Consider the following 14,563-nt stretch of genomic DNA (forward strand, 5'->3'; position numbering starts at 1 on the left):
ATGTAGTCCACTGAGCTACAGTTCCCATGTAGTCCACTGAGCTAGTTCCCATGTAGTCCACTGAGCTACAGTTCCCATGTAGTCCACTGAGCTACAGTTCCCCTAGTCCACTGAGCTAAAGTTCCCATGTAGTCCACTGAAAGTTCCCATGTAGTCCACTGAGCTACAGTTCCCATGTAGTCCACTGAGCTACAGTTCCCATGTAGTCCACTGAGCTACAGTTCCCATGTAGTCCACTGAGCTACAGTTCCCATGTAGTCCACTGAGCTACAGTTCCCATGTAGTCCACTGAGCTACAGTTCCCATGTAGTCCACTGAGCTACAGTTCCCATGTAGTCCACTGAGCTACAGTTCCCATGTAGTCCACTGAGCTACAGTTCCCATGTAGTCCACTGAGCTACAGTTCCCATGTAGTCCACTGAGCTACAGTTCCCATGTAGTCCACTGAGCTACAGTTCCCATGTAGTCCACTGAGCTACAGTTCCCATGTAGTCCACTGAGCTACAGTTCCCATGTAGTCCACTGAGCTACAGTTCCCATGTAGTCCACTGAGCTACAGTTCCCATGTAGTCCACTGAGCTACAGTTCCCATGTAGTCCACTGAGCTACAGTTCCCATGTAGTCCACTGAGCTACAGTTCCCATGTAGTCCACTGAGCTACAGTTCCCATGTAGTCCACTGAGCTACAGTTCCCATGTAGTCCACTGAGCTACAGTTCCCATGTAGTCCACTGAGCTACAGTTCCCATGTAGTCCACTGAGCTACAGTTCCCATGTAGTCCACTGAGCTACAGTTCCCATGTAGTCCACTGAGCTACAGTTCCCATGTAGTCCACTGAGCTACAGTTCCCATGTAGTCCACTGAGCTACAGTTCCCATGTAGTCCACTGAGCTACAGTTCCCATGTAGTCCACTGAGCTACAGTTCCCATGTAGTCCACTGAGCTACAGTTCCCATGTAGTCCACTGAGCTACAGTTCCCATGTAGTCCACTGAGCTACAGTTCCCATGTAGTCCACTGAGCTACAGTTCCCATGTAGTCCACTGAGAAGTTCATGTAGTCCACTGAGCTAGTTCATGTAGTCCACTGAGCTACAGTTCCCATGTAGTCCACTGAGCTACAGTTCCCATGTAGTCCACTGAGCTACAGTTCCCATGTAGTCCACTGAGCTACAGTTCCCATGTAGTCCACTGAGCTACAGTTCCCATGTAGTCCACTGAGCTACAGTTCCCATGTAGTCCACTGAGAAACAGTTCCCATGTAGTCCACTGAGCTACAGTTCCTATGTAGCAGAATCATATTTATCTGTTGTCCACTGAGCTACAGTTCCCATGTAGCAGTATCATAGTTAGGTGTTGTCCACTGAGCTACAGTTGCCATGTAGTCCACTGAGCTACAGTTCTCATGTAGTCCACTGAGATACAGTTCTCATGTAGTCCACTGAGATACAGTTCTCATGTAGTCCACTGAGATACAGTTCTCATGTAGTCCACTGAGATACAGTTCTCATGTAGTCCACTGAGATACAGTTCTCATGTAGTCCACTGAGATACAGTTCTCATGTAGTCCACTGAGATACAGTTCTCATGTAGTCCACTGAGATACAGTTCTCATGTAGTCCACTGAGATACAGTTCTCATGTAGTCCACTGAGATACAGTTCATATATCATTAGTTCAATCAATCAATCAAATGTATTTATAAAGCCCTTCTTACATCAGCTGGTGTCACAAAGTGCTGTACAGAAACTCAGCCTAAAACCCCAAACAGCAAGCAATGCAGGTGTAGAAGCACTGTGGCTAGGAAAAACTCCCTAGAAAGGCCAGCACCTAGGAAGAAACCAGTCCTCTTCTGGCTGGGCTGGGTGGAGATTATAACAGAACATGGCCAAGATGTTCAAATGTTCATAAATTACCAGCATGGTCAAATAATAATAATCACAGTGGTTGTAGAGGGTGCAACAGCTCAGCACCTCAGGAGTAAATGTTAGTTGGCTTTTCATAGCCGATCATTCAGAGTATCTCTACCGCTCCTGCTGTCTCTAGAGAGTTGAAAACAGCAGGTCTGGGACAGGTATCACGTCTGGTGAACAGGTCAGGATTCCTTAGCCGCAGGCAGAACAGTTTAAACTGGAGCAACAGCACGGCCAGGTGGACTGGGGACAGCAAAGAGTCATCATGCCAGGTAGTCCTGAGAGGCATGGTCCTAGGGCTCAGGTTATCCAAGAGAGAGAATTAGAGAGTGCATACTTAAATTCACACAGGCCACCGAATAAGACAGAAGAAATACTCCAGATAAAATGGACTGACTGTAACCCCCCGACACATAAATTATTGCAGCATAAATACTGGAGGCTGAGACAGGAGGGGTTGGGAGACACTGGCCCCGTCCGACGATATCCCCAGACAGGGCCAAACACACAGGATATAACCCCACTCACTTTTCCAAAGCACAGCCCCCACACCACTAGAGGGATATCTCCAACCACCAATGTACCATTGCAGTAGTCTAACCTATAAGTGACAAAAGCATGGATTAATATTTCTGCATAATTTCTGGACAGAAAGTTCCTGATTTTTGCAACGTTACAAAGATGGAAAAAAGCTGTCCTTGAAACAGTCTTGATATGTTCGTCAAAAGAGAGACCAGGGTCCAGAGTAACGCAGAGGTCCTTAACAGTTGTATTTGAGACGACTGTACAACCATCAAGATTAATTGACAGATTCAACAGAAGATCTCTTTGTTTCTTAGGACCTAGAACTAGCATCTCTGTTTTGTCCACTTCCTTATGTCTGAAACACAGGCTTCCAGGGTAGGCAATTTTGGGGCTTCACCATGTTTCATCGAAATGTATCATAGTTAGTGTGTCGTCTGCATAGCAGTGAAAGTTAGCATGATGTTTCCGAATGACTTCACCAATAGGTAAAATATATAGTGAAAACAATAGTGGTCCTTAAACGGAGCCTTGAGGAACACCGAAATGTACAGTTGATTTGTCAGAGGACAAACCACTCAAAGAGACAAACTGATATCTTGCCGACAGATAAGATCTAAACCAGCCCAGAACATGTCCATGTAGACCAATTTGGGATTGCATTCTCTCCAAAAGAATGTGGTGATCGTTGGTATCAAAAGCGGCACTAAGGTCTAGGAGCACGAGGACAGATGCAGAGCCCCGGTCTGACGCCATTAAAAAGCCACTTTCACAAGTGCAGTCTCAGTGCTATGATTGGGTCTAATACCAGACTGAAGCGTTTTGTATACATTGTTTGCCTTCAGGAAGGCAGTGAGTAACAGCTTTTTCTAACATTTTTGAGAGGAATGCGAGATTAGATATAGACCGATAGTTCTTTATTTTCTGGGTCAAGGTTTGACTTTTTCAAGAGAAGTCGGAAGATTTACAGTTTGGTGTAGCTCAATTGCCGTTACAATTTTCTGGAAGCTTGCTTCAGAGCTCGGGTATTTTCTGTAGACCATGGAGCTAGTTTCTTATGACAAATGTTTTTAGGGGTGCAACTGAGCTACAGTTCCTGTGTAGCAGAATCATAGTTAGCTGTTCTCCACTGAGCTACAGTTCCTATGTAGCAGTATGTAATTCCAAATATTTTTGGACTCATCCGAGAAATGGTGACCTTTAACTACAAGTACAATGATGCAGTTCGCCAGTCTCGCGATATGTGAGTGCTGGTTTCTCGCCCCTGTATTATAGCTGCGGAAACCCCAATCATTCTTCCTTTCTCAACATGGCACCGAAGGCGAAGAAGGAAGGTTCGTGAATCTGTACATTGTTTTCCCGTAAAGTCAGATAAAATACACAACCACGTATGTTCTATGTACATGTTTACCAAGATTAATATATAGCTATATTGTACCGATGAAAATCACAGACGTGCTTATTTTGTCTACGGTCACTAAATGTGGAACGGTGCAACCGGCTGGCAGCGACGTTAGGCTATGCTATTTAGCTAACTTCAACGTTGGCTTATCTATCATTTCTAATTCCTCCTGGTTAAACACTGGACTCCGGTGTCTGTGTGGTAAAATAATCATTGTTTCTAAGGCCCTGTTAAGTTGTGCACATGTTGGTTTAGTCAGGTCCGTATTAACGCATATGCCCCATAGTGCTGTGTGGCATAGACATGTGCAGTTGAAGCCCGGGCTTAATGTTAGCGAGCTACTACATTTGATGGGACCGAAACGTTTAAATTATTGTACAAGTACATGATCTACTATCAAAATGCCCATTGTGTTGTCATAACTAGCTAGTTAACGTGCTTCAGTTGATATAGTTGATGTGACTACCGGGTCTAGTCGTCATGTAACGTTATTAAACCGAACACCAGACCGGGTGTGCGTCATCGCTCTCAAGACACGCAGGCTGAAATATCAAAATGAACTATTAACAAACTATTCATTTTGGGACATGTCGACGCATGAAACATTCATGGCATTTTAGCAAGCAAGCTTGCTGTTTCTAGCTGCTTTGTTTTGGGATATAAACATTGGGTTTAGTCTACCTTAAATGCACAAGGTCCTCTACCACCACAATTAATCCATAAAATGTGAAACTTAACTGTCTTTATAGGACTTACAATGATTTCAGAAGATCGGCTTTAGAGTTTGCTGTAGCTCCTAAAGTATTTAGCAACAGAATAAACTTCCTGAGCCAGTCTATTTGTTTGCATTATGTTTCAATGTGTTGTGTATTGAAAGTGTTTTCTCTGGCTTTTTTTCATGCAATGTTTGACTGTAAATTCAACATTGCTTCAAATTGTGTGAACTATGAGCAAGTATGAATGTCTGTCACGTGTTATATTTAGAAAAAATATCAACGTGACCCAAAAATAAAATGATTGATTTTAATTGCTTAACAAGTCATTTTTGTCTTATGGCAGCCAGGAATTTGGTTTCAAGTAGACCTACAGATTATACCATTATTTAAACGTGAAGTTGAAAGTTAAGTGTTGTTTCTATGTGCCTACTATGTTAACGTTTAGGTTATTGGTTAGGGTACTGTGAAATGTGAGCTTTTAGATAACACTAACAATGGACTTGTTGGTGGTTTAGCAACACAACTGAGGTGTGCACAACTATGGGGGTAAACTGTGTTGATTGTTGACATGTAAACTATATTTGGTCTCCAATGTTTGTGCAAATGAACTTGCATTTAAAATAATCAGACCTTGTCACATACATATCGTTGGAAGTTGGTTGGCTAGCTAGATAATTTTAGCCATATTAGCATTGACATGAGATCAGTCTCAACACCTCAATATCATACATGGATTCCCCACATGGCAGTTTCTTGACATTCTTGCTTGCTTTCTGGCCATCCAGAACCTCAACTGGCTGACTTCTGCCCCATGGAAGTCCCCACATCGTTTTCATGTAGTTGTCCGTTAACCCATCTTACAGGTAGAAATATTGAAGCATCTCTGGTGTAGCCTAATGGTTTAATACTTGGGAAATTGTCAATTGCATATGCAATGGAGTCAATATATTTTTTATTTGTTTTACCTTTTATTTAACTAGGCAAGTCAGTTAAGAACAAATTCTTATTTACAATGACGGCCTAGGAACACTGCGTTAACTGCCTTGTTCAGGAGCAGAATGACAGATTTGTACCATGTCAGCTCGGGGGTTTGAACCTTCCGGTTACTAGTCCAACGCTCTAACCACTAGCCTAATTATAAAATTGCTCGGTTATCTTTGCTTGTTTATAACATTGCAAACTTATTTGACTATTTACAGTGCATTCGGCTGTTATTCACGCTGCTTCCCTAGTCCACATTTTTTTACGTTACAGCCTTATTCTAAAATGGATGAAATACTTCCCCCCTCAATAATCTACACACTACCCCATAATGACAAAAGCATGAACGGGGTTTCAGACATATTTACTATTGTATTAAAAATATGACAGATACCTTATTTACATACGTTTTCAGACCCTTTGCTTGAGATGTTTCTAGAACTTGATTGGAGTCCACCTGTGGTAAATTAATTGGACATGCTTTGGAAATGCACACACCTGTCTATATAAGGTCCCACAGTTGACAGTGCATGTCAGAACAAAAACCGAGCGATGAGGTCGAAGGAATTGTCCGTAGAGCTCCAAGACAGGATTGTGTTGAGGTACAGATCTGGATATGGGTACCCAAAAAACATTATTTACCTTATTGAAGTAAGTATTCAGACCCTTTGCTATAAAAATCGAAATTGAGCTCCGCTGCATCCTGTTTCCATTGATCATCCTTGATGTTTCTACAACTTGATTGGAGTCCACCTTTGGTAAATTCAATTGATTGGACATGATTTGGAAAGGCACACACCTGTCTATATAAGGTCAGAGCAGAAACCAAGCCATGAGGTGTAAGGAATTGTCCTTAGAGCGAGACAGAATTGTGTCGAGGCACAGATCTGGGGAAGGGTATCAACACATTTCTAAAGCATTAAAGGTCCCTAAGAACATAGTGGCCTCCGTCATTCTTAAATGGAAGACATTTGGAACCAAGACTTCCTAGAGCTGAACACCCAGCCAAACTGAGCAATCAAGGGAGAAGGGCCTTGGTTTGGGAGGTGACCAAGAACCCGATGGTCAGTGACAGAGCTACAGAGTTCCTCTGTGGAGATGCGAGAACCTTCCAGAATGACAACCATCTCTGCAGCAATCCACTAATCAGGCCTTTATGGTCGTTGCCAGACGGAAGCTACTCCTCAGTAAAAGGCACATGACCGCCTGCTGGGAATTTGCCAAAAGGCACCTAAAGGACTCTGATCTTGAGAAACAAGATTCTCTGGTCTGATGAAACCAAGATTGAACTCTGCCAGGCGTCACATCTGGAGGAAACCTGGCACCATCCCTACAGTGAAGTGTGGTGGCAGCATCATGCGGTGGGGGTGTTGTTCAGTGGCAGGGACTAGGAGACTAGTCAGGATTGTGGCAAAGATGAACGGAGCAAAGTACAAAGAGATTATTGATGAAAACCTACTCAGGACCTCAGACTGGGGCGAAGGTTTACCTTCCAACAGGACAATGATCCTAAGCACACAGCCAAGACAACACAGGAGTGGCTTCGGGACAAGACTCTGAATGTCCTTGAGTAGCCCAGCCAGAGCCCGGACTTGAACCTGATCAAACATCTCTGGAGAGACTTGAAAATAGCTGTGCAGCGATGCTCCCCATCCAACCTGACGGAACTTAATTAAGATCTGCAGAGAAGAATGGGAGAAACTCCACAAATACAGGTGTGTCAAGCTTGTAGTGTCACCCTAGAAGACTTGAGGCTGTAATCACTGCCAAAGGTGCTTCAACAAATGACTGAGTAAGGGGTCTGAGGACTTGTGTAAATACACTGCTCAGAAAAATAAAGGGGACACTTAAACAACACAATGTAACTCCAAGTCAATCACACTTCTGTGAAATCAAACTGTCCACTTAGGAAGCAACACTGATTGACAATAAATTTCACATACTGTTGTGCAAATGGAATAGACAACAGGTGGAAATTATAGGCAATTAGCAAGACACCCCCAATAAAGGAGTGGTTCTGCAGGTGGTGACCACAGACCACTTCTCAGTTCCTATGCTTCCTGGCTGATGTTTTGGTCACTTTTGAATGCAGGCGGTGCTTTCACTCTAGTGGTAGCATGAGACTGAGTCTACAACCCACCCAAATGGCTGATAAATTTGATTTCCATTGATAATTTTTGTGTGATTTTTGTCAGCACATTCAACTATGTAAAGAAAAAAGTATTTAATAAGAATATTTCATTCATTCAGATCTAGGATGTTATTTTAGTGTTCCCTTTATTTTTTTGAGCAGTGTATTTCAGTTTTTAAATATTTTCAAAAACTGTTTTTGCTTTGTCACTATGGGGTATTGTGTGTAGATTGACTGATTGATTGGGGGGGAACTATTTAATCAATTTTAGAATAAGTCTAATGTAACAAAGTGGGAAAAGTCAAGGGTCTGAATACTTTCCGAAAACGCTGTATATTCATTCACCTATGATGTTTTTGACTGTCACAGGAGATACAAATTGTCGTTGTATATTTAGTGGAGATTCTGTGTGTGTTAAGTGATGGAGGGCAAACCGTGATCTAATGAGTTGTTGTACCAGTGGTCTGAGGCAGGTGTTACCTGTGATTTCAAGTGCAACATTAATAAAGACTGTTTTGCGAAATGGCAACCTGTTCCACCGATGAACGTAGCCTGAAGATGTTTTGGGGAAATCTGTCCCAGAACACTGTTAGGTTTTTAGATTCCCCGTTAGACCGTGGTCCATGATGGGGCGACTACTTTGTTCTTCTGCTCAGAGAAATCAATGTGAATTCCTACTCAAATCCCCCATTCCTGTTAGATTTCTACGTAACCGGATTTGGTGTTTAGATGCCTGGATGATAGAAATCTGTTTTAACCCCCCCCACACTAACCAGTTAATGTTCCCTGTCCTTGTTAGCAGTCCCTGCCTAACGTCTTCTCTCCCTCTGTAGCTGTCCCTGCCAAGACCGAGGCCAAGGTGAAGGCCCTGAAGGCCAAGAAGGCTGTTCTGAAAGGAGTCCACAGCCAGAGGAAGAAGAAGATTAGAACCTCCCCAACCTTCCGCCGCCCCAAAACCCTGCGCCTCCGCAGACAACCCAAGTACCCCCGCAAGAGTGCCCCGCGCAGAAACAAGTAAGTTTAAAATTATACAGTACATGCACACTTGTTTGACTTGTACTTTGTGAAAGTGCTCTATACAGAATATTGTCTGCTAGGAGGGATTCCCTCCTTATAAACCACTGGTGGTTCAGGTCAGTTTGTCTGCTAGGGGGGATTCCCTCCTTTTAAACTACTGGTGGTTAAGGTCAGTTTGTCTGCTAGGAGGGATTCCCTTTTAAACCACTGGACTGTAAAGCAGGACAGCAGACAACATGCTGGTCTCAGCTAAAGGCTGTGTAGGTAAGGTCAGGCCCATATTCACAGTGTCTGAGTAGAAGTGCTGCCCTAGGATTTCTCCAGTCTTATTCAACGTGATCTAGAAGTCCAAATGGATTGTCGGATCAGAACTCCTCGATCAGAACTCCTCGCTGCTTTGTGGACATGGTAATACTGCACCTTCATATGTAGGTCCTCTCCTGCAAGGATGCAACATGTTGGCTTGCAGAGGGGCCATTTGAAGGATTTAGATTGGCTCCTAGGTTTAAAGTTTGGATCACACTGGTCTAATGAACTGCTCTCCTTACCCCACCCTTCCTCCTCCCTTTCCACACGTCTTCCTCCTTTTTTCTCTCCCAGGTTGGACCACTATGCCATCATTAAGTTCCCTCTGACGACAGAGTCTGCCATGAAGAAGATCGAGGACAACAACACCCTCGTCTTCATCGTAGACGTCAAGGCCAACAAGCATCAGATCAAACATGCAGTCAAGAAGCTCTACGACATCGACGTGGCCAAGGTCAACACACTCATCCGGTAAATAACAATTTAATATATCCTAATCCTGACATTACTAGCCTGAATGTAGTCCAGGCATCACTACCGCTAAACTGGCTTGTCCCATTAGACTCCAAAGATACATGCTGTACTGCCTGCTTGTCTGACCATGTTGAGCCGTGAGGTCAGAGTAGGGGTTTGGGGCGATCTGACAGAATAGAGGGTGGCCCTGGTTTAGGGCTGACCCCATTTAGTCTATTGCTTGCTTGATGGGCTATTCGTCGACCCAAGATTTATTTAGTAGAGTAGTCGCAAATTGATTATTTTCCCATGGTGCACAAGACAGCAGTCTGATTTGCTCCTTTTGGGGGCTGACAACAGCTCTGGTGGACATTCCTTCAGTCAGCATGCCAATTACACGCTCCTTCAACTTAACATCAGTGGCATGTGTGATGTAACAAAACGGTACATTTTACAGTGGCCTTTTATTGTTCCCAGCACAAGGTGCACCTGTGTAATGATCATGCTGATTAAACAGCTTTTTGATATGTCACACCTGTCAGATGGATGGATTATCTTAGCAAAGGAGAAAGGCTCGCAAACAGGGATGTAAACAACTTTGTGCACAAAATTTGAAAGAAATAAGCTTGGAACATTTCTGGGATCTTTTATTTCAGCTCATGAAACATGGGACCAACACTTTACATGTTGCGGTTTATATTTTTGGTCAGTGTGTGTTTATATAGGTTACTGTATCAATCATGTCATCACACTGCATACGAGTCATTCAAGCTTTGAAATGCAAACGAGCATTTTAGTTTTGAAATTAAATAATGGGAGCTTTTAAATAATTATCCTAAACAATAAATGAACAGCAATTCACAAATGCATGCAACTGTTTTTAGTCTTTGCTGTAATATAGGCTTTATTTTCTGGTTAGAACAGACTTGTTTCTTCAACACTTGCACCAATACACTCCGTTGTCTGGATCTCCAGTATTTTCCACAACTAAATCAAATGTCTTCCACAGATCTGACTTCCCCTTTCCCTCCTGAGCACCCAGTAAACATTCCCCCCATTACGAGTGTCTTTTTCACATCCTCCGCATTTTGTTGTTACCGCATTGAGTTTAGACCCAATTTATTGATGTGATTATGATAGGCTCTAAGTCAGGCCCTATTGGTCACACGTGATATGTACATGTTTCACGTAAAGAGAGCAAGGGTTGCGGCAATAGAATGTTTTTCTTAAACAAATGAGGGATTTCGTTAACACAACCTTTTAGTCAGAAACAAGTAAGTAAATAGCTATAATTATTTTGCAACCTCAACTCCAGCAGCACAATAAACACTTTCTGTGGTGCCTGTTCGCTGCAGCATGGAGGAGAGACGTGTGCCGGTCACACAGGCACTCGCTGTCAGGTTTTAACACCATGTGGCCATAAGACGCCTGGCTCCAGGGGAGTCTGATTTAATCAAACTGTGAGCTTTAAGCATTAGACAAGCTCAGTGCATATAGTTGCGTTTATCCAAACATGGGGTGTCTATGTATGAAAAAATACATCTTCAAATAGATTGGTCGAAAGAATAGACAACTTTCGGTCGACCAATATTTTTGTTCGGGGACAGCCCTAAGCTGGTTGAAGATACCCAGTGAAGAGTTATCTATGATGACCCCCCACCATTGCTGGGTGTTGGTTCAGTCCCAGTGTAGATGTCGTCAAAGGAACCACTTATACAATTGGGAAATGGGAGTTCTTTATCCCACTGATATCTGAAACACAAACACGAGGCCATACGTTCTAACAATCCTCTCTTCTCCAAGGCCCGATGGTGAGAAGAAGGCGTATGTCCGTCTGGCTCCAGATTACGATGCGTTGGATGTTGCCAATAAGGTGAGACTGACAGTAACATCTCAATAGTCTCCAGCGGTATCACCAAAATGTCACCCTATTTCCTATGTTGGTGTTTCCCCAACTCCATTACAGCCCCCTCCAGTCGCCCCCAGCAGCCCCCTCCAAATCAAATCAAATCAAATTTATTTATATAGCCCTTCGTACATCAGCTGATATCTCAAAGTGCTGTACAGAAACCCAGCCTAAAACCCCAAACAGCAAGCAATGCAGGTGTAGAAGCACGGTGGCTAGGAAAAACTCCCTAGAAAGGCCAAAACCTAGGAAGAAACCTAGAGAGGAACCAGGCTATGTGGGGTGGCCAGTCCTCTTCTGGCTGTGCCGGGTGGAGATTATAACAGAACATGGCCAAGATGTTCAAATGTTCATAAATGACCAGCATGGTCGAATAATAATAAGGCAGAACAGTTGAAAACTGGAGCAGCAGCACAGTCAGGTGCTCCTCCAGTCGCCCCCAGCAGCCCCCCCCTCCAGTCGCCCCCAGCAGCCCCCTCCAGTCGCCCCCAGCAGCCCCCTCCAGTCGCCCCCAGCAGCCCCCTCCAGTCGCCCCCAGCAGCCCCCTCCAGTCGCCCCCAGCAGCCCCCTCCAGTCGCCCCCAGCAGCCCCCTCCAGTCGCCCCCAGCAGCCCCCTCCAGTCGCCCCCAGCAGCCCCCTCCAGTCGCCCCCAGCAGCCCCCTCCAGTCGCCCCCAGCAGCCCCCTCCAGTCGCCCCCAGCAGCCCCCTCCAGTCGCCCCCAGCAGCCCCCTCCAGTCGCCCCCAGCAGCCCCCTCCAGTCGCCCCCAGCAGCCCCCTCCAGTCGCCCCCAGCAGCCCCCCAGTCGCCCCCAGCAGTCGCCCCCCAGCAGCCCGCCTCCAGCAGTCGCCCCCAGCAGCCCCCTCCAGTCCCACCCCCAAGGAGTATGTCCGCCTGGCTCCAGATTACGATGCATTGGATGTTGCCAATAAGGTGAGACTGACAGTAACGTCTCGATAGCCCCCCACCCCCAACAGCAGACATTTGTATTGTAACCCAGACTAACTCACCTGATTCAACTCATCAAGGTGAATAGTTGACAAGTTGAATCTGGTGTCCTTGTCCAGGCTCCAACAACAGACCACCTTCACTGTGTCTCATTATAAAAAGACTGTTTATAGTGATGCTTTATAACTGCCCTATGAATCCTGGCTAATACCTGTCTTGTCTGTTCCAGATTGGCATCATATAAACGGCTGCTGGGGAGATGTACAGAGGAATAAAAGTTTGTAAAAACATACCGCTCTCTTGTCCCGTATGTTATTGGTTGATTATCATCTGTTCTGTTTGGTGGGATGTTCTGATGTGAGTTCTCTAATATTAAATACATCTGTTATAAAGCTACACACATCCCATGACTTGCAGGTGATTGGTGCAAGAAATTAACAATTAATGGATGGATACCTGCACAATTAATATTTCCGTTTTGGTGTTGAAATGTTGCACAATAAAACATGTGCATCCTTCAGTCTGCAGCTATCTTTATTATAAATAAACTATCAATACAGCAGTATGTCGACACCCCTTCAAATGAGTGGATTCAGCTATTTCAGCCTAAAATCGAGTACATCGCCATGCAATCCCCATAGACAAACGTTGACAGTAGAATGGCCTTACTGAAGAGCTCTGTGACAATTAACGTGGTACCATCATAGGATGCCACCTTTCCAACAAGTTAGTTTGTCAAATGTCTTCCCTGCTAGAACTGCCCTGATCAACTAAGTGCTGTTATTGTGAAGTGGAAATGTCTAGGAGCAACAACGGCTCAGCCGTGAAGTGGTAGGTCACAGAGTGCGACCGCTGAGTCATGTACCGCGTCTGTCGTTGGTTGCAACACTCACTAGAGTTCTAAAACGTCTCTGGAAGTAACATCAACACAATAACTTTGCCTGGAGCGTCATGAAATGGGTTTTCATGGTCGAGCCCAAGACCGCAATGCCAAGCATCGGCTGGAGTGGTGTAAACACTTGCCGCCATTGGACTCTGGAGCAGTGGAAACGCGTTCTCTGGAGTGATGAATCGCGCTGCACCATCTGGCAGTCCGACAGACAAAACTGGGTTTGTCGGATGCCAGGAGAACGCTACCTGCCCCAATGCATAGTGCCTACTGTACATTTTGGTGGAGGAGGAATAATGGTCGGGCTGTTTTTCATGGTTCGGGCCCCTTAGTTCCAGGGAAGGGAAACCTTAATGTGACAGTATACAATTACATTCTAGATGATTCTGTGCTTCCAACTTTGTGGCAACAGTTTGTGGAAGGCCAGTTTCTGTTTCAGGGAGTCCACTTGCTGAGGCTTCATCATGGTAACGCACACCTTCCACTCCCTGAGCTGGGGCGTCATGGTAACACACATTCCACTCCCTGACCTGGGATGTCATGGTAAAACACAGACGAACAATATGTTCATTCTCTCTACACCATCTGTGTATAATGTAAACGATCATTATGGTTCTGAGACGGAGCTTCCTGTTGATTTAAACAGACTGACCAGAGTGATGGGAGTCTTCCTAGCACAGTTACGGTCAGTACTGATGTGTTTACATCAACATCGACCAGTCAGGTCCCCTGTGATACAACTCAGTATTAAACGTCCATCCATGTCTGGGGACGTTGACGTGGAAACTGGCCACTAGGGGAAACTGAGCGCTGTTATGCTGATAGGGTGCTGTGGACAGCAAAAGAGTGGAAGTACCTGCCTCTGATGCTAAAGGTTGAATATTTGAATGCAGTGTAGTACAGAAATGTTTGTTAAAAGAACTTGTGTGAACTCTATCCATTCTATTTATATCTGTAAAGTTCAGAACGATTACATGTCACTGAATACAACCAGGCTTTGCAGCAGTCTGAAACCACTGAAGGCAGGGGGAAGTTGCCATCACCATGGTGATGTTGAATGTTCATGTTTTTACTTACACGTCTCTTGCACTTTAATAACAGGGTTTGGATTGTTTTTTAATGTATTTATGTTTGAAAAGACAGCTTCACTAAAAGCCAATTTATGCTTCATCCAAAAGTGTGGTCGGAGGCGCAATATAGATTGTATGAAGCAATTGCGGAGCCTCCGGTGGCCAAATTGAGCTCCGCACCACATTACCGTGCGCATCATTGACGTGATAAGTTAACAGGTGAGGGCGGGAGGTCCTGTATAAACACAAACTCACTTTCTTCACAACAGCTCTGCAAAAAAAGTATATTTGCTCTGACTTCTGCAGAGGCCGCAT

The 14,563-nt window shown here is 44.6% G+C and overlaps 1 protein-coding gene across 1 annotated transcript; it reads left to right on the top strand.

Moving 5' to 3' along the window:
- Nucleotides 1-3,657: 3,657 nt before the first annotated feature.
- On the top strand, nt 3,658-12,581 carry rpl23a (ribosomal protein L23a). Its single transcript, XM_024404164.2, has 5 exons — nt 3,658-3,766; nt 8,496-8,676; nt 9,280-9,456; nt 11,242-11,311; nt 12,519-12,581. The coding sequence occupies exons 1-5, from the start codon at nt 3,742-3,744 to the stop codon at nt 12,531-12,533; spliced, it is 468 nt and encodes a 155-aa protein (XP_024259932.1). The 5' UTR covers nt 3,658-3,741; the 3' UTR covers nt 12,534-12,581.
- Nucleotides 12,582-14,563: the final 1,982 nt, after the last annotated feature.

Source organism: Oncorhynchus tshawytscha, linkage group LG30, assembly GCF_018296145.1.
Source record: "Oncorhynchus tshawytscha isolate Ot180627B linkage group LG30, Otsh_v2.0, whole genome shotgun sequence".
NCBI classification, from domain to species: domain Eukaryota; kingdom Metazoa; phylum Chordata; class Actinopteri; order Salmoniformes; family Salmonidae; genus Oncorhynchus; species Oncorhynchus tshawytscha.

Excerpts from the sequence above, each read along its gene's own strand:
- rpl23a (XM_024404164.2), top strand. The coding sequence starts at position 3,742 with ATGGCACCGAAGGCGAAGAAGGAAG. Across the intron at positions 3,767-8,495 it reads ACCGAAGGCGAAGAAGGAAG|CTGTCCCTGCCAAGACCGAG; the intron begins GTTCGTGAATCT and ends CTCCCTCTGTAG. Across the intron at positions 9,457-11,241 it reads AAGGTCAACACACTCATCCG|GCCCGATGGTGAGAAGAAGG; the intron begins GTAAATAACAAT and ends CTCTTCTCCAAG.